This window comes from Rissa tridactyla, chromosome 2 (genome assembly GCF_028500815.1).
Source record: "Rissa tridactyla isolate bRisTri1 chromosome 2, bRisTri1.patW.cur.20221130, whole genome shotgun sequence".
Taxonomy (NCBI): domain Eukaryota; kingdom Metazoa; phylum Chordata; class Aves; order Charadriiformes; family Laridae; genus Rissa; species Rissa tridactyla.
The window spans coordinates 147,813,830-147,839,202 of NC_071467.1; the positions used below are offsets into that span (position 1 = coordinate 147,813,830).

Sequence of the window (25,373 nt, forward strand, 5' to 3'; positions counted from 1 at the left end):
ATGTGTGTACCACATTGTCTCGGAAAGAGGACGTGTCAAGACGAGCAAGTGTGAAAGTTCTTTCTCTCAGTGTTCTTCTGGGAAATTTGCTTTAAGTCTCCTACTTAAAACTTGGTGCTATGCTGCTTCTAGGAAAGGGTAGTTGAAGATAGGGAGCTGGGCTGGGGCAGAAATAAATTACCATTTTATTTCCTTGTTCAATCAGCTGAATTTGACATCAGGAGCCCTGAAAAATCAGGTGATCAATTTATTTTAAAAATTGATCAAATGATCAATTTTTAAGGGCTAATGTTTGCTCAGTGAATGTTCTTAGTGTAACAGGTAACGCACAAAAATTAGAAGACAACGTTATATTTGATCCAAAGCATAAATTAAAGGACAGCATCTTCAAGATAAGAGTGTATGCAGGGACAACACTAGCGTAGAATGACTTTTTCTCCACATTTAGATTTTAAAATGGAAACAAATTTTGTTTTTTAAGGAAGGAGAATAGGATAGGAGTGGTCATCTTCAGGTGCAGAAATGCAGAGAATTTGAGATGTAGAGTGGTGTTTATCTGACTTGTGACTATTCAAGTTTGACAAAGGTTTGTCAGGGGTGGGAGGTTGATTTTTCCCCAAGAAATCAAAATGACCAAACGAAGATTGTGATTTCCAGAACAGTGACTGTCTGGCTACAGAAACTTGGAATGAAAGAACTTCGAACCTGCAGCTGTCCTGAGTGGGTTTTTTGTTTTGTTTTTTTTTGTTTTTTTTTTCCCCCAGATAGGCATGAGCCAGCACTTGCTTGCTAAAAGAAAGTGCATCAGGCCAGGGCACGACAGCTCCACTTGAGAAGTGCGTATAAGGGTGATTCAGCTTCTAAAGTGTGTCATTCTTTGAAACAAATCTGAGTGGGAAACTGAGGATAGAAAGGGGAATCGTTCCTTGCCCAAGGTCAGTCAGGGTTCTGTGGTGCAAGAGAGAATATTTGGCAGTAATTCTTTGTTACACTGTTTCTGAGTTGCTAGTGGGAACTCTTCCAAAACAAATCTAGTCCAATGGTCTAAATGCCTTATTTTGTAGTTTACTTTCTGTGTTGCTGCCTTTGAATTAGAGTTAATGAATTTCCTACTTCTGTCACAAGAGACTTATTTAGAAGACCACCAAAGAGTTCTCCTAAAGATTTTGGCAGCAAGACACTGCTACTCCCTGCTCTGTATGGCCCTGTTCACTTGAGTGAATGGTAGAGGTAAAAGGGAGTTGTTGGAAGGTTCTTACTTATTTTCCTGCCTTAAGATAATGTTAAAGAAATTTGAATGTAATTTAAAATGCCGATAGGAATCCTGGCTTGGGCCTCTTTGGAGAAGAGGGGTAGACTTTGCTGTAGACAGGACAGTCAAAAGAAATGAAGAGATCAAATAGAGGAGCTCACCAAATACAACCATCTCTGGGAGGCAGAGCTGGGGTGGACAGGAAGGCCTCCTCCTGTGTCAGGCACACCTAGCACTGTCTTGAAAAGTCACAGAAGGAGAGGTGGGCATCTTGGTTTTCCTATATATGTTTTCGGGAAGACTATATAATCTCTATATAGCTGTTCACGTTCCCATAATTAATTGTTTAGTTTTCTAAGTGAGAAATTATTCTAAGAGAGAATTACTCAGTTTGCTGAAGGTGTAAAAATGACAATGGTGAAAACTCAAGCAGTTTGTCTTGGAGGGGAATCAGAGATGATGGATAGGATCTCAGTGCAGAGAAAGAAACTGGTTTTGGAGAAGGTAGGAAGTAGAGGTTGAAGCTTTTAATTATGTTCAATGCAAAGGCATAATCAGGCCTATACACTTGTCTCAGTTCTCAATTCATTTGATGTCAATATTGTACAGCAACAGGAATTGATTTTTCTTTTTCTTGTTCCACCAAAGCTCTTGTCATGGTAATTATTTGTTCATTGTCTTTTCTCACATGCAGACGTCACTTTAGGAAAATATATTTTCCTTGAGGATCAGCACAGTTTCTATTATTTCTAAACCTTTTCCATCCCTTCACTGCTTTTTAAACCGTGTTTTAGCATCTTGTGTCTTCAAATGGTAACTTTCATTTCACTTTTCATCTCTTTCCTCACCTTCAGTTTCATCAGCTAAAATAATTTACAATAGAAAGTTTTGTGCTGACACTTACATGTTACCAAGTTTTACACAGTTTATACTAGACTGAAATGAATGGTATCGGTCATGGGGAGCCATGCTGCTTGGGAGTACTTTCAGGCTCAAGGCTTTTCCACCTGTTCTAGAAGCGAAGTCTGTATCAGCTAATCTTGAAAATACAAATAATATAAATCTCGTATTTGGGACAACTCAAAGCATATGTATGGGTAAACTTTCTTAAATGTGTTTTTACATTTTGTGGTGTCTAGGTACGTTGTGCAGGCCAGAAGCATGTTACGTGGTCTGGATCTAGGTCATGGGCTCCTCCTGGGTAAAGTGATTCTAGTCTGTTTAAATTTCACTGGATTTTGAGATCATCACCAGAATGGAACTGTCTGCCACATCCTGCTTGAATGTCCCATCCATCAGGCTCTTGGCTTTTCTAGAGTTAGGAGCGCTGCATACAAAGGCAGTCTTCCTTTTCCCCTCAACCACTTCTAACAGTATCTTTTATATCAATAAAACTTTGTTTTAAATTGTTTTTTTTTTCTTCTTTTCTTTCCTTTTTCTTGTTTCTCTTTCTTAAATAATCTGGTTTTCATGTTGTTTCAACTTAAGGCATCAAATGTAATATCTGTACACTAAATACAAGTGTACTACTTCTAACTGTTCCTGCTCTTTACCTTCAGTGTAAAGAGTCAGAAGATCATGAGGTCCCCTTAGGAATCAAACAGCAGCTGTTTGACCGCGCAACTGCTGTCAGAGGGAAGTACAAGAAAATGCTCTCCCATAGAGGGTCCAGGTGACTTGCTACAAGATAGGTCAATATAGATGATACAGGGGGTTGGCACCAATTTGCGTGGCTTTTTATTTTTACTTTTAATTTGTCGTATAAAGTACTTGGTGCATTTTGGTGTGAAGTGTAACTTGCTAATGACACCATACCTGCTATTTGGGAGAGTTTGTGAGAAGATGTCGATATGATGACCACATTCCGAAGTAGTGATTTCTGCAAAGTGCTAAATGAATTCACATTGATCTTACAAACCTGAAGGATCTAGCTTTTGTCTCTTAGTGTGCAGGAGGCCTCTTTCAGATCCCAGTGGCTTTGATAGAAGGGTGAGCAGGTCCCAGCTATAATACAGACCTATTTCCATAGGTTCTACATGTACATGTTCAATTAATGCATGTTACAGAGCCATTTTTGGTGGTTCTGTCATGCTATTCAGACATTGCAATTTCATTTTACTTTTCTCCTTTTACTATGTTGCCCCCCTGAGACCTGTGTTATTTTGACTTGTGAACATCCTGGGAGGCTGTACCTCTCATGGCAGTGTAGCCTCTGTCTGGAGTATTGACCTTCCCAGAACAAATTCATTAGCGGTCAGCACGGCCTCCATGGTTAGTTTTACCCCCCTACCACTCTTTCAGAGCCATCTATAGATTATTAGGCTATTTTCTTCTTCCTGGGATCAATTTGGTTTTAATTTAAAATAAATGTTCTCTGTGAGAATTACACTGCTGCTCAACTTTTTTCTTTTCAGAGTGCCCTTCTATACAGAAGTATGCCATGGGTGTAACTTGTTATAGCCTGCATCTCTTTGGACTATTTCTTGCTCTAAGGCCCTCGGCTTTCCCTTGCCATGGTGTGTCTGTTCAACAACTGGGTGTCATCTGCCATTAGGCAGATGATCCTACTGTTGTGGGACTGTTGCACAAAAAGACATTTGTTAGGTGCTTATAACCGCACGAGTCCTAGGGAAAAGAAGTCTTGTTTTCTTCCACAGTCACCCAGCTAAATCTTTACCTTTGTTAGCAAAGAAATGCAGTGGAAAGAACTGAGACAGTTGATACAGAGATTTCTGACTGTAGCCCGGAGTGTTTGGTGTTCTGCTGTAGCACTTTTCCATCTTCAGAGAGCATTGCTTTCTGGCTGAGGTATAAAGCTTAGAAGTATTAATTTGTGCAGCTGGCTGGTACAGGGACAACACTTTTGAAGAATCGCAATACAAGTAATTTTCCCTTCCCAGACCGTACAAATCATATTTTTTTTATGTAACCTTGTGGATCTCATTTATATCCCTATTGAAGAATCGTAGATTAACTGTAGGAAGAGCTTTGACATACAGATCGTCATCTTTGATTATCCTTGTTGCCTTTCACTGAATCTTTTCCCGTTCTATTTTTGGGGACGGTATTAAATGCAGGATAGATTTGTACAGTAACATAGTGATGGTCTCTGCTTTGGCCACTATTCCTTTCCAAATAATCCTGAGCACTCTGTATACTTCTGTGGGTAAAGCTTCTTTTCTGCTACTGAGCAATGAGCTGGTATCTCCATGGAAGTGTCTGTTCTAACATCGAGATCTTTCTCCTGGGTGGTAGTGATCTCTTTGGGGTCCATCACTGCATATGCAAGGTTGGAATTGGCTTTCCCATATACGTTCCATTTCACTTGGCATTTTGTTACCCAGTCATTCAGTCTCTAGTTCTGTACAGTTTCCCTCCTTGGTACTACCTGGAGTAACTGTGAGTCATCAGCAAAGTTTCACCTCACTGTTCATGCCCTGTTCCAGATCATAGATGAATAGTGAATGGCACTGCACTGTGACCTCCTCCCTCCTACTACAAGAATGGAAAGTTTAGTCCTCCGACTTCCTTTTTTGTAGCCAAATGTTTATCTATGTAAGGACTTTCTTAAGCTGTCACAGCTGCCTTCCTTACCTATAATTTCAAGTGTATATTTTAAGAGTACCCTAGAGAATGGACTTTTGTATTATTTCACGTTTAACTCATACACTCTGGACTTATCAGTGAAATATATCATAAATAATAACATGATAAGAAAGTCTTCAACTCGTCTATCTGGAGCGTAATAGATAATGGATATTGTCCCCAAATCAATCATTGCTTATAATAGATGGAATGTAATTTGGTATAATTCAACGTAGATGTTCTGCTGAGATGGTGAGTGACATGCCAATGTCAGCTCACCAGGATCTTCAGATGGAGTTTCCTGTGCATACTTTAACACATGCATTTTATATATGTTTGGATATATCTTATTTTCTTGTTTATGCTTTCACACATGTATTTTATAGATGTTTGAAGAAGCTTATTTCTACATTTAACATTTTTTTTATATTTCAGAAGTGTTTTGTACCTATGCAAAGTGGGCAGAAACATTGCTATGCATCAGCAGTGCTATCCAAGTGCCAACTTCATTTCAGAGGAACACCTGGATTTCCTACAAGTTCTTAGTACCTGGAAGAGTAATTTAATAGGTTTTTATGAATTAAGGCAAATATTTAGAAAAATTCCTGCTTACTAAGTGGGCTTTTCTCTTCCTGGTGTAACTCAGGTGTACTGTCTTTGCTGAGACCTCTTTTGCTGGATGTCGTCCCAACTATTCAACAGACTGCTGCTTTGGCTCTTGGGAGACTTGCCAATTATAACGATGCCCTGGCAGAGGCAGTCGTGAAGGGAAACATTCTTCCACATCTCGTGTGTTCATTGTCTGAGCAGAATGTAAGGCATCATTGTTTTCTTAAGTAATTTTTTTTTTAACTATTGCACAGGGAAAGAGAAATCTTTCTCTATGAGCTATCTGCTGTTATTCTAATATCGCAATAAACGTACTGAAGTCAGAGACAGTAAGTATGTTTGAACTCCTGAGAGATCAATGCGTACTGTGTGCCTAAGTTTGACTTTAAAATATCATCTTACCTTTTAGTGCACTATAGAAAATAATCTGTCTGTGGCACTGCTATGTTTTTGAACTGTTGAGTGATCCTTTATAAAAGGTCCCTCTTTAAACATAAGACTATTTGAAAGCTGTAGTGATAATTGACTAGGATTTGTCAATAATACCAAACAATTGTAAAATACATATTAAAACTTGAACTTGTGCAATGAAATATTTAATATCTACAAATGTAGCCTTTTGGAAATTTGTAGCATGAGAAATATCAAACCACTGACACAGGAAAATACACCAAAGAGTTTTCATCTTGATATTTGTCAAAAAAAAAAACCAACAACAAAAATTGTTTTCACAATTGCAATGCAAATAAATCTGGTGGTCTCTTTTTCTCCCCTCTTGCAATTTTTCTTCAGGTTTTGCATGTATTCCAGCTTTGATATTCCAGTGATCCTAACCTAGATTAACAGAAATACTTTCAAATAAGTTCCTAATAACCAGAAAAAGAAAGAGACATCTGAGAGTTAAGTGCATTGATATTGCAGCCATACTTAGGTTGCAGTTTTGATTTATTAGATTTAGGGGAAGTAGGATTTCAATGGAAATATAATTTGGAAAACTATATGTTTTCATTTTCAATCTTTTGAGGAAAACATAAATGTAAGTCCTCATTGCAGATTTTTTGTGTGCATATCTGGTCATTGCCTATATCATTAATCTTTAGGAAAAAAAAAAAAAGCCAAAGAAAAACCTAGATGTCAAGATACTGCTATAGCATGGAAAGAAAGTTAAGGTTTTAGTTAGACAAATTTATAACCATTTTGGTCCTTTTATTTCTATTTTTAAGGGAAGAAGGGGAATGAAACTCTTCACCCTCTATTTTTGAATTGGAAACCGCCCCCTTGCTACAACTCAAAGCCCTCACTAAATTAGCTTGAGTACCCTGATTTATCTCTTCCATGTTACTGCCCGTGCTGTCGTTACATCGAGATGGCTGTAATTCAGAATCACTTGGGCAGCAGCAAGATTAGTGTGAGGTCATGGAAAGCCTACTATGCCTTGGTGACTGAGGGCAAGAGAAGGAAACTCATTATCCAGTTCATGCAGAGTTTAGCAATGCATGCAGTTTGTTACTTCCCATAGCACACACACCCCACCCCCCCCCCCGGTTTCCATTCCACTCCCTCTTTGTGTATCAACATCTATATTTAAGGAGGAGATTCTTTGAGCACACCATAAATACTGGTTCTCCTGATTTATGGAGAACAGTTACAGGGTCACATCCCTGATCAATGTTTTGTCAATTAAATGGAGCAAAATTCAATTTTACAGTGTGTTCTGACTGTGCCTGTGAATACGGTTTGTTTGTAAATAAATATGTTTTGAATAATAAAAACAAATAAGTGGTTTTCTTTGCCAGGAGCATAATTACTTAACAGAAATAACATACCTATATTTGCACAGAGATATACACAACTATAGCTCCACTGAGTTCAGCAAAACTTAGAGTAACTTGCATTAGCTAGGGATTTGACTGTTTGTCTGTACTGTTTCCCTTAACTTTTGTTCCCCCTAAATGATGTTTAATGCTTTGCTTGTAAATTATGTTTAATGTACCTGCTTGTAGGCCTTAACTTAGAACACTCGGGTTTTTGGCATTAAGGAATTATATCAGTACTGGTAAGCTAGGGAGCGTCAGGGCATGTGTTTGAGCACTGGAAGATGACTGTGCTCTTTAATTGTTAACGTGCTCTCTGATGTGGTTTTAGCCAAAGCCGACCATCAAACTACTTGTCAATGCCTGGACATGGTCCAGGGGATAGCACAAGGCAGGGACAGTTTCCAGTAGTATGGATGAGGCCATGGTGCGTTGAGGGAAGAGGATGGACATGGTGTGCCCTGTCACTTCCCCTCAGGGCCAGGAAGTGTGCCCAGGTCCATTTCACTTTTTGTGGAGCCGTTGCAGATATTCCTCTGTTGCCATACCTTAGTGTTTTAGATCAGACTTTTGAAGATGTTTGGGCACCTCACAGGATGCACAAAAGCACTCACGTGGTTCTTTGTTTCTCTGGACTCGATCCAAAAGGGATGTGGGCTTTCTATTGTTGAAGTTTTGGGTACACTGATGGTAGGAATCTGTCAGCATGAAATGCCTAGGCTCCCTGTGCAGAGCAGGGGAGAATCAAGCATCTTGGAATGAGATTAAAGCCAGCTGGCACATAGAGGGAGAGCCTTCTAGAGCTTGTCCATAGGGATGATTTGTCAACTTCCAGGCTGGAGAGCATACTCCGGGCAAGTGGATGTAGCAGTAGATTGCTTGTGTCCCAGTGAATCTTGCACTCATTGCTGCACGGTGGCTTCATGAGGGAGGGGAACTGCCTTTTCTCCCAACACAGTTGCCTCTGGCCAGAGTGCTTTAACTGGGCTCTGGATTTTGAAACCGTGTAAGGCAGGGGAAGAAATTTAATCTTCAGTTTCCACATCCCAATGATAATTATGAAACTGCAGGAAGAGACTGAAATGTGACTTTTGAGGGGAACATCGTGTGCTTTTAGGAGAAGCTACAACCACCATTAGTGTTTACATGGGACCCCATGATATGTGGAGCATCATACGTTATATATATGCTCAAAACATGTATTTGGCCCAACGCTGAGGGAGATGAGTAGAACTGAGACAAGTGCTTGGATTTTGCTTGAATTTATGACAGAGGTGCCAAGGTGCTTAGTCCTGTCGCAAGTGAGCTGTTTCTGGACACACGCAGGAGTAAAATTGCAGGCTGCCTGGTCAAAACCGAGGGTCATCCAGTGTTGGGTGTTTGGTGGGATGGGTTTTCAGGAACTTAGCTGTGGTCTTAGGCAGTATTTAGGCATTTCAGGATTCAGATCCTAAACCCTTTTGTTAGATCTAATTCTCTGTGTCTCAGTTTCCTGTTTGTAAATGTAAACAATGTTTTCTCATAGAGATGTTGCGAGGGTATATACATTAGAAATTGTGAAACCTTGCAAGTGTCACAGATGGGTAGAATTATTTTAGGACCTTGCCCTGCATAACCTGTGTAATCTGGTTAAATATGTTAAGAGCTATTGTTTTTGCAGCTCTTATCGTTCACTACTCACTTAAACAAACAGATTTATCTAGACTATTATCTTTTCCCCATATCCTCTTAGCCCTCTCATTTTTTCTGTTTGTTTATGCACTTACTGCAAATTTTAGATCATGAGCTGTCTCAAAGAAGGACTGTAAGTTCATTGTTTTTGTGATGTCTGGTGGTCCTGATTTGGATCTGTATGAGATATTGCTGCTATTAAAACAGTCTAATTTATGCATGTCTGTACTGTATTATGCTTTGAACTACTTAATGTTAGTAAAAGCTTTTTTTTTTTCTTCTCCCTAATTTGTATAGCGTTTCTACAAGAAAGCAGCTGCATTTGTGCTGAGAGCAGTTGGTAAACATTCTCCACAGCTAGCTCAGGCAATAGTTCAGTGTGGAGCACTGGAAATGCTTGTGATTTGTTTGGAAGATTTTGACCCTGGAGTCAAAGAAGCTGCATCTTGGGCACTAGGGTATATTGCCCAGCACAATTCAGGTAACAGGTTTCACATGTGTTATCTTTCAGCTTAATGCTATGTGAGAGTTATAATGAATTGCATTATTGTAATGTTCATAAATAGAACAAGGTGCTTTTTCTTTGATATTGTTATCAAATCTTACATTTGGATAAAAACCTGCTCTATAGCAGTCCGATAGCGCTATACCTTTAGTGGGAAACTGGCATATCCGACACCAGCAGTGCCCAGTTATGAGAGGTGCTCTAAGAGGAGATGCATTGGGCCTGTGGCCAGGAAACAACACTCTTGTTTTATTCTCCTTCATGAAGAAATTTCAGAATCTTTATGTATTGCATAACTGTTACTGTGGAACAAAGTTTCTTTTGCTCGACATTAGTTGTTATTTTATACACGTAGTAAAATGGAGAGGCCTAGGCAGAACCAAGTTTCATTCAGCTGATAGCAGTGCCTGCGGGATAAATGTGCTAAATGCATTGCACTGACTCTATTATCATGAGCCAGTAGACCACACTCTTCTCCGAGGGTCAGGAATAGATCCTAGGTATCCGATATCGAGCAGTTCACTGCTGTCTCACAAGCAGTTGTATAACTCACTGGCAGTGTCATGTTCCTATTTAAAAGCTGATCCATGTGTCTGGTAATTCTTTTACCCGCTATTTATATAGTTCAAGTAAAAGTTTAGAGCTATGAACCAAAGAACAGAGGGAAGAGACTGCTGTATGGAAAGGGTGGGAAAAATGGCTTGTGTTCATGTTGTTTAAAGTTAAAATTTTTCTAGGATCACAACATTAACACATGCATTTATATTCAGTTTTGGCTTTAAAATGTACATAGACTGAATTTGGAAGTTATTTCCTTTTTTCTTTTTTTAATATGTGGAGTGCTGGAGTGTGGAAATCATGGGGGATTTCCACTTGCCACTTAGAGAGAGGGTTAACTTACCGGGACAGACTCCGAAGTCGTCAGCACCTTCCTAACACTACTTTTTCTGGGGAACAGATTAATTTTGGGGGCACCTTTACGTACTAAAGATCTTTTATCGTTTGGTCATCGGGTCTGAGTCCCACCTTTGGTTGAAAATAATTGTTGCTTCCATCTGAAAGATATTTGCTTAAGTGTCATTTGAAAGTGTTCCTTTGTATAAATGTGTGCGGTGTAAGTGTGTGTCTGTGTTACTCTTAACATAAACATTTCTGTAGTTTTGTTATGTCAGTAAATCAATATTGACTCACCTCAATTGCCCTTCGTGCTATTCATTGCGTGAACGCTGGCTGATCTTTAGGGTGATCCAGTTCACTCTGTGATGACATTGTCTGCAAAGATAGAGATGATGTGGGGGTATTGAAGACAACAAACTCCTTGTACAAATTTTTATTCCACAATCAAGAATTATTTATTTGAACGGCATTTTCAGAAATTAGGTTGAGATTGCAAGTGCTACCAAGCTGCAAGCATCAGGGTGTAGGCAGATCACCAGATGTAATCAATTTAAAAAAACCAAACAAAACAACAAACCAGCAAGCAAAATAAAACCCAAAAAATCCCTGAAAAAAAATCGTTCTTCCTCTGCCCAGTTATGGCTAATTTGGGGGATTTACCTTCCTCTATAGCACAGCCACAGGAAGTCTCTAAAATGATTACTGAAAGTAGAGGAGTTATACTGAAGAAAGATCACTCTGTGCATGGTGTGTTTCTTACACTCCTACAAGCATGCCTTTGCAACAGGATATTGTTGGAGATGGGATACAAAGATAGATGGACCTTTTCTTATCAACATCTGGTGTTCACTGTTCAAGAAACTCTGGATTAGACTCACACGATAAAATTTGGCAGTTGTGATTTTCTGTCATTGACTGCATGTGCACACATATTGCAGCTTAAACTCTATTTTTAGAGTTGGGTGTGAAAGGGTTTTCCCCACCCACAAAAGGTTTTTCAGTTTCAAAAATTGTTTCAGTTCCAAACTGGGACAACATTAAGACAAGATTTTTTTTCTGTCCTGAAAAGACTGGGAGGTAGGGAGGCTTATTTGCCCCCAGCAAGAATGGTTCAATAATTAGGGCATATGTCTGGGATGTATGTGGGAGACAGATTAAAGTCCTGATCTGTCTTAGGCAGGATGTGAACCTCTGTTTCCCTGAATACAAGCAAAGGCTCCCAGCATTAGGCGATAACTGTTTGCAATGGGAGGGTCTGTCTGCTTTTAATCAGAAATTCCATCCATGACCTGGTAAAGCTGCTCTCTAGGAACCGTGGTGCATGTTCCCATGAAAAGACTTCAATTTTGAGAAATCAAGACTTCATTTTTTTCCTGATGAACACATTTTCTGGTTAGCAAGTTTACTACTGTCTTCATACAACAGTCTGTTAAAATGCAGTTCTTCTGTGAACAGATGTTTCCAGAAGGCCTGTGAGATTTTAGATCAAGACAGATATCTCATGAGATTTCAAGACACTAGAAATCTCACCAGGTCAAACTCCAAAATTTAGGAACAGCTCTTGCAGTTCTGCTCTCTCTTGAAGATCCCTTTGAGCTGAATTTCAGACACTGATCTTAAAGTATACAGATCAGTATGCTGTAATTTTGCCATTCATTATTTCTACTGTATTACTTCTACTATTTGTGTTTGAAGTATGAAGTGTTTCAAATACCATCAAGATACCTTCAAGTCCATTAAAATTATTTTGTAAATTTTTACTTATACCATATTCAGTTACTTTTAAAATGCAAAATTCTTATGTTTGAGATATGCAGATAACTTAGCTTTCCCTTTGCTTTGCCTACATAAAAGGTGTAATTTATTAGTTGTCTCATACCTGCTTCAGCATATTGTAAATTGGTAGGAAAACAAAAATAAACAGCACTATTTCTACTTAAGCGTATTACTGAGAGTGGAGGTACACTCATTTTCTGTCATACAGTGGTGCTCTTAGGATCATAGGATGGCTCAGCTCAGAAAGGACCTCGGGAGGTCTCTAGTCAAGCTTCCTGCTCAAAGCAGGGTCAGCTACAAGGCTAGGCCAGGTTGCTCAGATCTTCAGTGATTTGAGTCTAGCAGTAACTTTTTCTTATTCCGGGATCTAAGCTTGTCCCATGCTTAATGACCCAGGTCATTAAGTATGATGAAAGCTTTTCTCACTGGTTACCGTGACATCTTTAGTGCTGTGGTCGTAGTGGTCTGTGTAAAACCTGGGATTTTGAAGTGCAGCCTTTGGACTACTTGTGGGGATTAGAGTCTTCCTATGTGTCCAATTGTGTCCATTAAATGATCACACAGTCCTCAGAAAAATACAGTATTGGTGGCTGTTTTGGTCAAAACCTGTTATTTCCTGCGGACACACCTGCCACCACAGCTGGGTCTGTTTGAGAACCCTGGTCTGGACTGAAACTTGCATTTGCTTCCAAGCAAAGAAGGTTTTGCTGCTGCCTTCCACTATGTGAATATGGCATTTGTTCCCAAGTGATTTTCCTTCTCTTGGGACTACCCCTGCATATTCACTTTCTCACCTTCACCTTTTCTCCCTAATCTTTTTATCTATACTATTATTGCCAATATGTTAATGTTGTTATGGATTTTTTTTTTTTTTGTGTAACACTTTAGGCCCCTTTAGATCAATCCTATAAGACTTCCTATTGATTTCAGTGGGTATGTAGTCAGGATCTTATTGACTCCTCTTCGTTCACTTTCCACTCTTCTTGATCACATAAACTCATGACTAGGCCTCAACTTACTTTAAATTAATTTCTTAGTCCCTGATGAATACTTTTGTGTTGAGACAAATCAGTGCAACTCTGGTACAACTACTAGTTGTACTAGCAACTTCTTAAGCTCCAAAGTCTTTCTTTATCGGCCTTTCTTTTACCTCCATGTGAGTCTGTCTTCATGTCTGCCGTATCTCCCTCTGCTAAAATCTTCCTCACATTGTTCTGGACCAAAGCAACTAATTTATGGTGGGTTTTGGGTCCAAGTTCTCTTGCCTCTGAAAGTAGAATAACATTTCCTACTTTCCCTTATGTCAGGAGAAGTCTTACTTTATCATCATGTAGTTGGGCAGGTTCCTTGCTTCGTAACCCAAACAGAAGTTCCAAGCCCAGGGTTTTCAAAACTTTCTATGGACTTACATGAGATTTATAAAGTAGTTTTTCTCTGCTTTCTCCTCTTTGACTATTGATCTTGTCTTTGCCCAGATAACACAGTCTTGGCACTGTGTTCAGAAAAGTATTTTTGTAATTTGTTCCATCCTTTTTAATTTCTTTGACTGAATATTTTTTTAAAAAAAATTTCTTCTTGATAACTGTGTTTTCTCTTTTAATTCTTTCTCAGCCTTTTTTTTTTTCACTTCTGTCTGTGTTTTGTAATTGGACAGCAAAATTTCATTAATTCTTTGGTGTATAAAGACGTTCTACCAAGTGGGAAGGTTAATTGAGCCTCTTTTTGAGAAAAAAAGAACTGCAATTATCATAGAATCAATTCTTAAAGTCATAGCTTTGGGCTGAGTTTGCAGGGGAATGTAATGGGAAGATGTAAATTTTCTTTTGTCCTTGTTTCGACTTCCCTGTTTTTCTGAAAGTCCATTTACTGCTTGGCTGTCTTTTGACACATGGTCCAGCCCTCCATGTGGTAAGTTATTAGCCATGAACCTTATAAACACCACTGGAAGAACAACCATTTAATTAACCATGACAAACAGTAAACATCAGTATTTAAATGATATCAGACTTCTAACAGCAAGAGCTGATCTAAATTGAATCAGATTTAGTTTGCTCTTTTAAAATAACTTTTGTGGTTACTTTTGCATGCCTGGGCACAGCTGTGACCTTAAAGTATTTCTCTTTCTCTCCCTACTTGAACTTCATGATTTCAGCTCATAAGGCATCAAAGAAACCCATTCTTCTAGTTCTGTTCTGTACCTCTTGACATGATTTTCCTGATACTAGCATCTCCTTGGCAGACTGTAGGCAATTGAGTTGAGGCTCTGAAGTTGCTTTTGAGGCACATTCAGATGGTTTAATCTGGACCGTTGGTCAGTAGTTCATGATGTATTCCACTTGGTCAGTGTACAGCATCAAAATACAATTTGAAGAATACAAGTGTGGCTTCTTCCATGAAAACCCGAATGTAGCTTATATTGATTGGCTAGTTTTCAGGTTTTGTTTCAGATATGTTTCAGGTACATTTCACTTCAAATTCGTAAAATTGCAGATATAGCATTTGGCAGCATTTCAGCATTTTGTTGAAATCTTATTATTTGTGTGTATTTGGAGGGTGCACACTCTGCATTTTCAGTCAAATAGTTATTTGAAAAGTGAACCTTGAAGGGTTAATTTTGTATTAGTTTAAAAATTACTGCATTATTTATTATAATTTTGTGAGGTAATATTTATAATTTGTTTAAAATATATCATAAAATAACATACAGTGTAAATATTTGACTTATCACATGTATTGGAGTGTGTGGCTATAATTCACTAATTGAAAACAAATCTGGTCAGGGACATTATTTGGATATTAACAACGTAATGATGACATGACTTACAGATTTCATGAAAAACTATATTAGTCTATGTATATTTAATGAAGTATGCTATATTTTTCTTAGTATGAAAATCTCTTCATGGATGGACTATAAATCAAAAGCTAAGTTAGAGTCTTGAAATACAACAGCCATATGTTGCCATGGTACTGTAAGTCAAGATAAATGTTAAAGATAATAATGGATATGCATAATAAGGTGTAGCAAAACTGAACTAGGAATCTAATAGATTATTGAATCCCCCATGATTTTTACCACTTTTTCAATACTATTTTAAAATAGCACAGCTTGGTTATAGTATAAATTTTGCTTCTGATATCCAGTAATTCTTATTTTAGGACTGTGATTAATGCTACATACACAGAGAGAACTAATGAATTTCTAATAGTGTAACTTTTGTCCGTGTCAGCTAATCATATGCTCAGATTATTATTTTTTTTCTTTTTTATTTAAGGTGCAGTTAGTTAATGATATTGTACTGATCTCAGACACACAATATCCCACTGATGATATTTCTCATTTGTGTAATTGTGTATGATAACATTTTCACGTCATTAAAGTATAAATTCTGTCTTGTCCCATGTATAGTAGCAAAACGTAGTTTTGATCAGCAAGTTCCATTTTTCCAATCTTTTATGTAAGATAAATCTTTTCTGTATGTTTTTTGTATTTCTGTTTTTGGCATTTGATCTATGCTAATATCTGCTTATCGTTTAAAGAGGGTAAAATGCTCTCTAATTAGGTGGTTGGTAAAATTTTGGTACTTTGGCTTTCTGTGTTGTTGTTAGCCATGCATAAAATGCTTTCCTATTGATCAGCGTAGAATAGCCGGGGTTTAAACAGCTGACATCTGCTTACTTTAAAAAAAGAAAAAGAAAACAGAATAACAAACCATTTCAGCCTAATCTACCTCAAATGTGTGCATGTAAATGGGGGTCCATCTATTGACCTGCATTCTTTTCAGTTGTGGATTGGTCCACACGGTTTATGAAACCAGGAGGGCTGATTTGAAATGCAGATGTCGAGACAGTGAACTACACCCTCCCCTTTTTCCTTTGCTGTATCTGTCAGGGTGAAAAATGGCTTGCACAAGGGTCAGTCACCCATACTCACTTAATTACTTTCCTTGGACCTACAGAACTGTCACAAGCTGTGGTGGATGCAGGAGCTGTTCCTCTTTTAGTGCTCTGTATCCAGGAGCCAGAAATTGCTTTGAAAAGGATTGCTGCTTCAACTCTCAGTGATATTTCAAAGCATTCTCCAGAGTTAGCACAGACAGTAGTGGATGCAGGAGCTATCGCTCACTTAGCTCAGATGATCCTGAACCCTGATGCTAAACTGAAGGTACATTTAAAAATTATTTTTTAAAATCTCCATTATACCAGTCATTACTTGATATTGAAGCAAAGACACTGATGTGCATATTTATTTAGGAAGCTCTTGTTTTAGGCGTTAACAAAATGTAACTACCTAGTTAGTGACGAAGAGTTCTGAACATATTCACAGATTTAGCTACTGGATAAAAACTGCCGCTCTGTGAGGAACAGCTAAACTAATACTTAAAGTGAATCGTATACATTTTTTTTTAGAATTAAATAGCGTACGAAGAATACAACAGATATTTTTCATAGATAAAATTTGCACCGTTCAGTTACAAAAAAGGTTTTGCATACTTAAGATTATACTATAAACTGGTTAATATTAAATGTATTATTGTATTTTAGAATGTGCTATCTGATGTGAGTAGATGATGTCGAAGGTTTAATCGCTAGAGTTTAATGGACAAAAAAATTGTTTCTTAATCCAATTGATTTTTCAGTCTTACTCTAACAGAAACAGAAGACAACGTAAAAATGCCACTTCAAACAAATAGATAAAAATTCTTTAATATAAGGTCTGACAGACCAAATTTATGCAACTAAAGATACTTTCTGTAGTTTTCAATAAATTTTAAATTATAGTTTTAAATGGTGTATATGTATTTTCTTTTTTAATACATAGCAAGCTTGAATGGGATAAAACAAAGGAGAAACTTTTATTCAGGAACCAGCGAATGTTCTGTGCCATTATATTCGTGCATGAATTGACTCAGTGAATTGTAAAATAGCTGTAATTGTTTTCCCTATCCTGCTTTGTTTTCCTTGGTGCAATAGATTTTTGTGTGCAGGAGGAGCGTGTGTTGTGGGATGTTTGTATACTATTGATTTTATAACAATTTTTATTTACTAGCGTCAGGTGCTGTCAGCTCTAAGCCAAATAGCAAAGCATTCCGTGGATCTTGCAGAGTTGGTGGTTGAAGCAGAAATTTTCCCAGTTGTGCTCACATGCCTGAAGGACTCAGATGAATATGTCAAGAAAAATGGTGCAACTTTAATTAGAGAGATAGCAAAGCATACGCCTGAGGTAAAACCTTGAAAATGCAAATACAAGGTCATATCATTAGATTTTACACTTTAAATAAAATACAGGATTATTCTGTCATTTGCTTTTCGAAAGGGAGGGCAAATAGCTGTTTGGCATGTTCATTGGAAAAATATGGAAATGCTTGCTGATATTATGAGATGTGTATTGAATATGAATTGGGTTAGGAAACTGGGAATCATATAATGTATACCTAGCTACTTCATTCCATAAAATATCTGCACAGAGAAAGAGTTTTAGGCTGACGGTATTGTCAGTCCTAGATACTAAAAATATCATGAGAAAAGCCTCACAGAAGTCATGATACCAGCTAATAAATGACAAGATCATCCTATAACAATAAGAGATGGCGTGTCTTTTAAAAAAATCTTCTGGAGTGCTGGGATCACATTTTAATTATTTTTCCAATGCCAGTGAAGGTCAAAAATTCTCTTATTGTATTATTAAACTGATGGTAGTTTCTTTTATTAGCTTGAGCTTGTAATTTGAGTCTCAGCATTTGCAGTGTTTTTGCCAATAATTGATGCAGGAAGGTGGGGATGTTTGGCAAAGTCAATACAAAATAAATAGAAAAACCAAATAATTATAACTAGGTTAATCTGTCAGACCATACAGATAATTAAAAGTTTCTAAATATGATTCTGTAATTAAATACAAGCAATGTATTTGTGGAACACTCTAATGCTGAGCGCAGCCATTTCAAAATCATGATACTAGCTTAACAACTGAGAAGTGTTTAAACATGAATATTGTGCTGTTTCTTCAGCCCGCTAATCTTGAAGCTGCTGGTGATTAGAGGTTGCAGGCTTGCGACATTTCCTGCTTTCTCTCTGCACCTAATGAGCAATGCAACTTCACTTTCTCCAAAAAGTAAAGAAATCATCATCAAAGCGGGGGGCACTAGAGTTGGAAGCCAAAGGCCAAACTCGCAAGACTGCAGGTTCAGTCAGAAGAGCTGCGAGCACAGGATCCTCCACACAAGGGGAATTGGCCAGTCTAGCAGCTCTCCAGAGGAGCTGTAGGAAGTATCTGGGTGACTCCCAGTGGGAAGTCACAGTCCACATTCGACTTCAGAGTGACAGTGATCTCTGTCCATCTCTGAGCAACTCTATTCAAGCAACACGTGTTGCAGCAGAGACAGATCGGCCAACGCTATTTCTAGAGGAGTTGGCTGTATCAGTCAGGTGAGCGTTGTGGCTTTTGGATCTCAGCTCTCTATCTGCATATGCAGTAAAATTCATGTGAAGGTCAGGATCTGGGGGACTTGCAGCGGGGCCTGAGGCTCACAGCACGGGGGAGTGTGTCTGTGCAGGAGCTCTGTGTACGTGGCTCTGCCCAGGCGTAGGACTTGGTCATCACTGGCTGCAGTTCCCAATCATGTGGACAGTTTTTCCTGGGTAATAACTTTAAATTTCATCTAGCTGTTTAACGAAAAAAACAATCCCCTTTCAAAGGCTCTAAGGCAACAGTGGATTTTACGTTTATATAAATCAACTGGACTGGAAATCCACATGCATTGGTTTTGTTCCTTTGATTTCGACTTTTAAGAACATGTTTCTTTTTGCTTTGGAATCTTTGGGACAAATGTGATATACCTAACAAGACAGAAGAAAACAATCATAATATGAAATTATTTTAATTTCCACGCACTGTTGATATCATACATATACTACTGCTGTCCCTCAAGTGATTTGAGAAGTGATACCTTTTGGAAAGAAACATGTTACATTGCTTGAGACACACAGCAAACATCATACACTGTGGACATGATTATCATTTATAAGCAAGGCTGTATTATTTGACATTCTGGGGCAAACTCCATTGTCCATCCAGTGTGTTCCCTGGACACTTCCCTCAGAATACCCTAACTTGGCAGGACAATGTAGTCCAAGTTGGTTTTGTGCATCCGTGACAGCTGTCTTTGGCTTCGTGCCTCAGCAGGGGGATCCACAAAGGCTTTTATGCCGCAGAGGTTATCTAGAATGCAGGTGAGAGGAGGAGTGGGCCTTTCCTGCTCTCCTTGCGCAGAACATACCATGTTGGCTTGGTAATGATTGGGCACTAGTATGAAAGAATATCTGGCTCAGTAGGTGTGTCTTCAGGGGCATTCATGTATTAGGCGGTCATTTGCATGATTCTTCAGTGTACTAAAGGAATTGAGAATGTGTCATTCCATGCTATAAAGCATCAAGAATCCAGAGTCCTGATTTCCTTGCAGTAAAGTCAATCAACAACAGAGTAGCAAACCAGCTTCATTCCTGAGAACTTCATGCTGCCCTTAGCGCCCAATAGTCTGTATGGTACATCACTCTTATTCCAGCTTTATTTATAAATCAGGAGCAATATGTTTAAAGACTTTTCTAATGTAGTGCTTTATGCCTGTTGATACTATACAGTATCTGATCTCTTCTGTTTATCTTTTCAGCTTTCACAGCTTATAGTAAATGCAGGTGGAGTTGCTGCTGTGATTGATTGTATTGGCAGCTGCAGAGGGACTGTCAGACTGCCTGGCATCATGATGCTTGGTTACGTAGCAGCTCATTCGGAGAACCTGTCAATGGCAGTGATTGTCTCCAAGGTTAGCTATCACTTTGCTGTCTTCCTATAATTCTTCAGTGGTATTCTGAGAAAGAGATACAGATTAACATAGGCAGAGAATGTATTTGGTGACAGAATTATATACTTGCTGTTGACAAATGCACTTTCTCCTAACATTGCTGCTTGCTGTGGCTGAAATTATGTGGTAACCTGATCAAAGTGTGTCTTTATGAAGTTGAACCTTTGATAAAATGTCCTGGATTAGTTTGTGAACATCGATTTGTATTATGGTACATGATTTTTCTATGTTGCAATTGCACGGGTACAGAAAATAAGTCAGTGAATTTCTATGGTCTGTTTCCTCTTAAAACACATATTTGTGGCTACATCAAAACTCTTTTTGAAACAAGAATGTTTAATGGCACGTTCTTCATTGCACTATCATGACTCTGCTAGTACTGCTAGAGCAGTCTGGCAACAGAAATCTTCAGACTTGAAAAGACCTCCGTTCCTAATGTAGTATAGTTTGATTGAGTTGTGCAAGTGACGTTTCAAATGAGATAAGCTATACATTTTCAGGTTTAAATAAATTCTGCTGGGCAATGATATAGAAGGGAGAGAATTTGCAATAGGTGAAATTAGTGCCTGACATAATATTCTGATGTGAATAATGCTAACTAATGACAGGAAGAAGAAAGTAATTTCACTGAGCATTTTTGGCCCATTTTCACACTCATTTAAAATATACCGTATGAGTGGAAACAATGAAACAATAAAAAGAGAGGAACAGAAATATCTTCTAGTAGGAATACAAGTTAAAAATGGAAATTGCTACAACAGAACATCAGTAAGTGTGCAGGGAAGGTAGGAGCGATCAAAAAAAATGCTCTTCTGCGTTTGAAAACTAGAGAAATAGACAATTTTTCCTTGCCTTCTCCAGAGGCCCTTCTTCTCTGGATGCATCTCTGTCTCTCCACTTTCAGGGATGCCTCGAGCAAATATGCTCTTGCTGTTGAGTGCTTGACATTAAGCGGGATGAATCCAGGATTAAGTTTATGTGGTAACTTATTTAAGTTACCTAAGCAATAAATTTTTGAAGAGTTGCTACCATATGGTTGCTACCCTCACTGGATGGGAGCACAATGAGAGATTTCATAGGGAACTGTGCAAACTCACTCAAAATAAAATATTTTAATGAATGATCTACAAAAGAAATGCAATAAACCCATAACCCATATAAAAAAAAAAATAAAATTGCTTCAGGGGAGACTAAGCTTGTGGAATGGTACATAGTGCTGAGGGACCTGGCGTGGTATACTGGAACCATTTGAAAGAAATGCACTGTGGCATAACCACATGCAGTTACATATGTACGATGTTATGATGTAAAGTGATAACTCCATTCTGCGGTACTGTATCCTGGAAAGGATGAATTTTGAAAAATTATTTTTGGGGTCATACTGGACAAACACTTCATTGTGGTCTTCTGCTGCAGTGCAGTGGCAAAAATAGAAAAAAGACAATTCAGTCCTTTGCAGTATTAAAGAGTGGAAGATGAAGCGTTATTGGGAAAAAGAAGGAAAAAGCAGCTCATCGATCTGTAGTACTAGTGCATATAGTTCTGTTCTCTGTATTTGAAAAAAATCTTGAGAAACCCCCGAAGAGTGTGCAGAAAAGGCAAAAAAGATCCATGGGATGGAGAAAAAGGTTTTCTAGTTAGAAGTTTAGTAGCCTTGCCTTACCTAAAGTAGCATGAAATGATTCCTATTGAAGTATCCTGGCATAAAGTACAAGCTACTAAGTAGCTCCATAGTCCTGTGGAGAAAGAATAAAGACTGTGACCCTGAACCACAAGAACTTCAGTAACAGCTGGATGTGAGTAAGGTATTTTCCATCTCTTGATGTCTTCAAATCAAGAGTTGAAATCTTTCTGGAAGTGATTGGATGAGTCAAACATGAATTACTGGACTCCAGAAGAGATTGATAAGTTGAAATTTAGTGTTGTGGATTAAAAAAAAAAAAAAGAGTGACTGAGCTCTTCTGTTCTTAAACTGATTTCATAGACTCATAAACACTCAAATTCTTTTATTTTCAGCCTGACAAAACTGAAGCCTTTACTCTTAGTACAGCCTGAATTGTGTCATGTATTCCTTTTATCCCTTAAATTTGTGTTAGTTCAAACTGCCTTCTGATTTAGAACACTGAATCTGTTTCTCTCTTTCTTTAACTAGATTTATTAAGATTTATTCAAAATTCTTGCTAGTCATGATGTAAAAATATGACACCACTAGCATGTGTTCTCTTATAGCTTATTTTAGAAAAAGAATCTAAACAGAGAAACATTTTCTAACAATCTGTATCAATTTCAAGTTTTCCTTCCCTGGTATAGATTTGTAAAGGTTGTGCTTTTGATTGATGCTGTAGGGAATACCACCACTGTGTGCCTGTTTGATAGAAGAACACGAAGATCATATTAAGGCAGCAGCTGCTTGGGCCTTGGGACAGGTTGGAAGACATACTCCTGAGCACGCACGGGCTGTTGCAGTAGCAAACGTGCTACCTACGCTCCTTGCTATGTATATGGACACACGCAGTTCAGAAGATCTTCAAATGAAAGCAAGTATTTTTGTAGTATCTGCAGTGTGAGATATTTATTGTAATCAACAGGTATAAGCGCTTAAAAACTACTGAATGGTATGTGCTTTTATTGATGTTCATTGAGTCACAGATTTCCCGGATGTAGGCTGTTCAAAGGCTGCATGTCTTTTATTAGGACTGGCTGGTCCTAACGGGTGTGTGTATGGTGCATACCACATCATATGGTACAGACGCAGCAATCTAGTCCCTTATTTTCTTCCCATTTTAGATCAGAGTTGCATACACTCATAAATACTGTAATTTCTTGTGAATGACTAATTTCTAATTGTCTACTTTTTTTTTTGAAGTATAAGCTCTTGTACAAAATGTTATAGTCCTTGTAGTAGATTTGCTTACATGTTGTTATTATAATAAAACTGTAACAAATACTCAAAACTCTGCAAACATGCAGGTCTTCATATTTAGGGCCTTCCTTATGTGGGAGCTGGTAGAGCTGCAGTTTGGTAAAGTGTATTTTTGGGCGACAGTAAGTGAACCAACTGAAGAGTACAATGTGACAGGATACAGTTTCCCATGTTGTACTATGTTTCTGGACATTCCACTAAAGTATAACATTCCAGATCTGTAAAATACCTTCTGTACAGCCATTTTGAGTGGTCGCCAAAATATCCAGGCCAAATTAGCTGTACCTGTAATCCTACCCAAGAAGGTCATTACTGCTCGTAAACAGTCACCATTGAGTCTGTTTTCAGAAACTAAGCACCGATGTACAACTGTTTCACTCTCTTTTCCACCCTGACTGGATGATAGTGCACTTTGCTCTCCCAGACCAGCAGACTCTCCTAGTAAGCCACTTCTAAAATACAGTATTTTAAAATATGTTTTGATTTAGCTTTCGTATTGTATTACAGTACTTCAATTTACTTAAAGGGTCTGCTCCTGCTTCCATTGTAGTCAAAGGAAAATTGCCATTACTTTGACAGTAGATAACATAATAATAATATGATGCACTGTAGGTTTGGAGGCTTAATAAATCTAAGTAGAAAATTGATTCTTCATTAGGTGACCTGATAGATATAATAGTTTTTATTCAGAAAATGGTCTTTCAGAATTCTGATCAATTTGCTTCTTTGATCAGACTTCAGTGATATGTAACATGAATTCTTGTTGTTTTCATTGATGTCTTACCGGAGAAATTTTATTTTGCATTTCAATAGACCAAAAGAGCCTTAAAGAGCATCCTTCAGAAATGCACGTATCTCCCAGCACTTGAACCATTGCTGCATGATGCCCCTCCCAATATTATGAAACATATTGTTGGGCAGTTTAGTAAGGTAAGAAAAGGCACTCTTGATGAGTAACACGTTAATTGTTTTCCATTTAGCAAGGAAGCTATCTTTCCAAAGATGAAGTCTCTCTCAAGGTCTCAGTCGTTTTCTCAGGATCCTCAAGCATCCCATGCAGAAGCAGTTTGGAGCATCCTGTTCTTTTGCCTGATAAAGCTGGATACTGCTTCATCTGGAACCTGCCATAATTCATCCTAAAACTGGGAAAACGGTTGCTTATAAGCAAGGTGTTTTTTTCTTCCTTGCCTCTTGAGATTAAGTGCAATATTAACTCATGTGCAAATATTTTCACTGAGCCAATGTATCACATAAATCCCGGTCGCATCTGTTTTAGATAAAGTACAAGCTGTCTGTACAGGAGTGACTTAAATCAGGTATTTTACATAGAGTATATAGAGTATAAAGGCTTCACCACTTTTAGCCTCATTAATTTTCAGTCTCAATTAAATAAGTGCAAAAATCCCAAATCTTTTCTCATCCCTCTCAAAATTTGAAAGTGTTTGTTGTTAATTACCTTTTTGATTTGAGCACAGCATGTAAGAAGTGACACAATTTAATCAAAATATTTCAAATTATTTAAGTAATTGCTAACTATTCAGGAGATTTCCAGTGTCTGCAATGTTCACCAGCTGTTGGGAATCCTGCTCAACTATAGACTCTCTTTTGTGTAATACCCTGCAGTGTAATCTGCTAGCAGGGGGTACCAGGCTGTTTTGGCGAGATGTTCTTTCTGGAAATGGCCAAGTAAAACACTCTTGGTATTCAGTTCTGATTATCACAGGTCTGGAAGCACTACTACTTGTAGTGCAGATTCGTGATTACATTGCCACACTTAGGTTTGTCCTGTCTTCTTGCTAAGTCTGTACAAAGATTGGAGATTTGCACAGCATCCAGTGCCGTTTGCTTCTGTGTGCTGACTGGAGCTATTAATGAGCTGAATGCATAGTAATTGGTTACCCAGTGTATAGATTTGAATGTTGTTTGCTGTTTAAGTGGTTTTTTACCCTTCATATCAGCTGATCTTTTGTTTTGTTTTGTTTTTCTTCTTTTCCAACGTTGTATAAAACTATACTTGTCTGGCATTTGCTCTTCTGAAGTATACATTTAAAATTAAGTTCTCTGCAGTAAAAGCATTTCTCTCTCCTGTACCATAGCCTGGGAATTTCCTATTCTTAGAGCTGTGGCATATTACTTCTGTGGGCTTATTTATAGCACAGTAAAAGCCTTATTTCTGAGCTGTGCTTCAGAGTGGGATGCTATCCGTTCTTGGTGCTGGACTCTGTCATTTTAGCATTCTCCTTTTCAGGGTCTGTGCAATTCTGTGCTGTCTCGGTTTGAACTGGGGGGAGGGAGTGTGTCTCAGAGGTGCTGTCTGTCGTGAAGGCCTCTTCCAAGAGAGTTTTCTGCTGTCTTATCCAGCCTGGGAGTCACAGTGTGGAGGAGAAAGGCAGGGAAAGGGCCATATCCTGTCTCCTTGCTAGTTCCTACTTGGCAGTTCTTATTGTGGGAGATACATGGAAACAGCCGTCTTTGCAGTTCC

General features: G+C 38.2%; 1 protein-coding gene across 2 annotated transcripts in view; it reads left to right on the forward strand.

Annotated features, from left to right (window-relative positions):
* Positions 1-25,373, forward strand: part of SPAG6 (sperm associated antigen 6) — a 48,033-nt gene that overhangs the window by 6,219 nt on the left and 16,441 nt on the right. For both annotated transcript variants that reach the window (XM_054189360.1, XM_054189359.1), the window contains exons 3-9: positions 5,484-5,650; positions 9,229-9,412; positions 16,069-16,274; positions 17,160-17,333; positions 19,777-19,929; positions 22,314-22,505; positions 23,705-23,821. In XM_054189360.1, the coding sequence (XP_054045335.1) occupies positions 5,484-5,650; positions 9,229-9,412; positions 16,069-16,274; positions 17,160-17,333; positions 19,777-19,929; positions 22,314-22,505; positions 23,705-23,821 (1,193 nt within the window). The remainder of the gene's footprint in view (positions 1-5,483; positions 5,651-9,228; positions 9,413-16,068; positions 16,275-17,159; positions 17,334-19,776; positions 19,930-22,313; positions 22,506-23,704; positions 23,822-25,373) is intronic.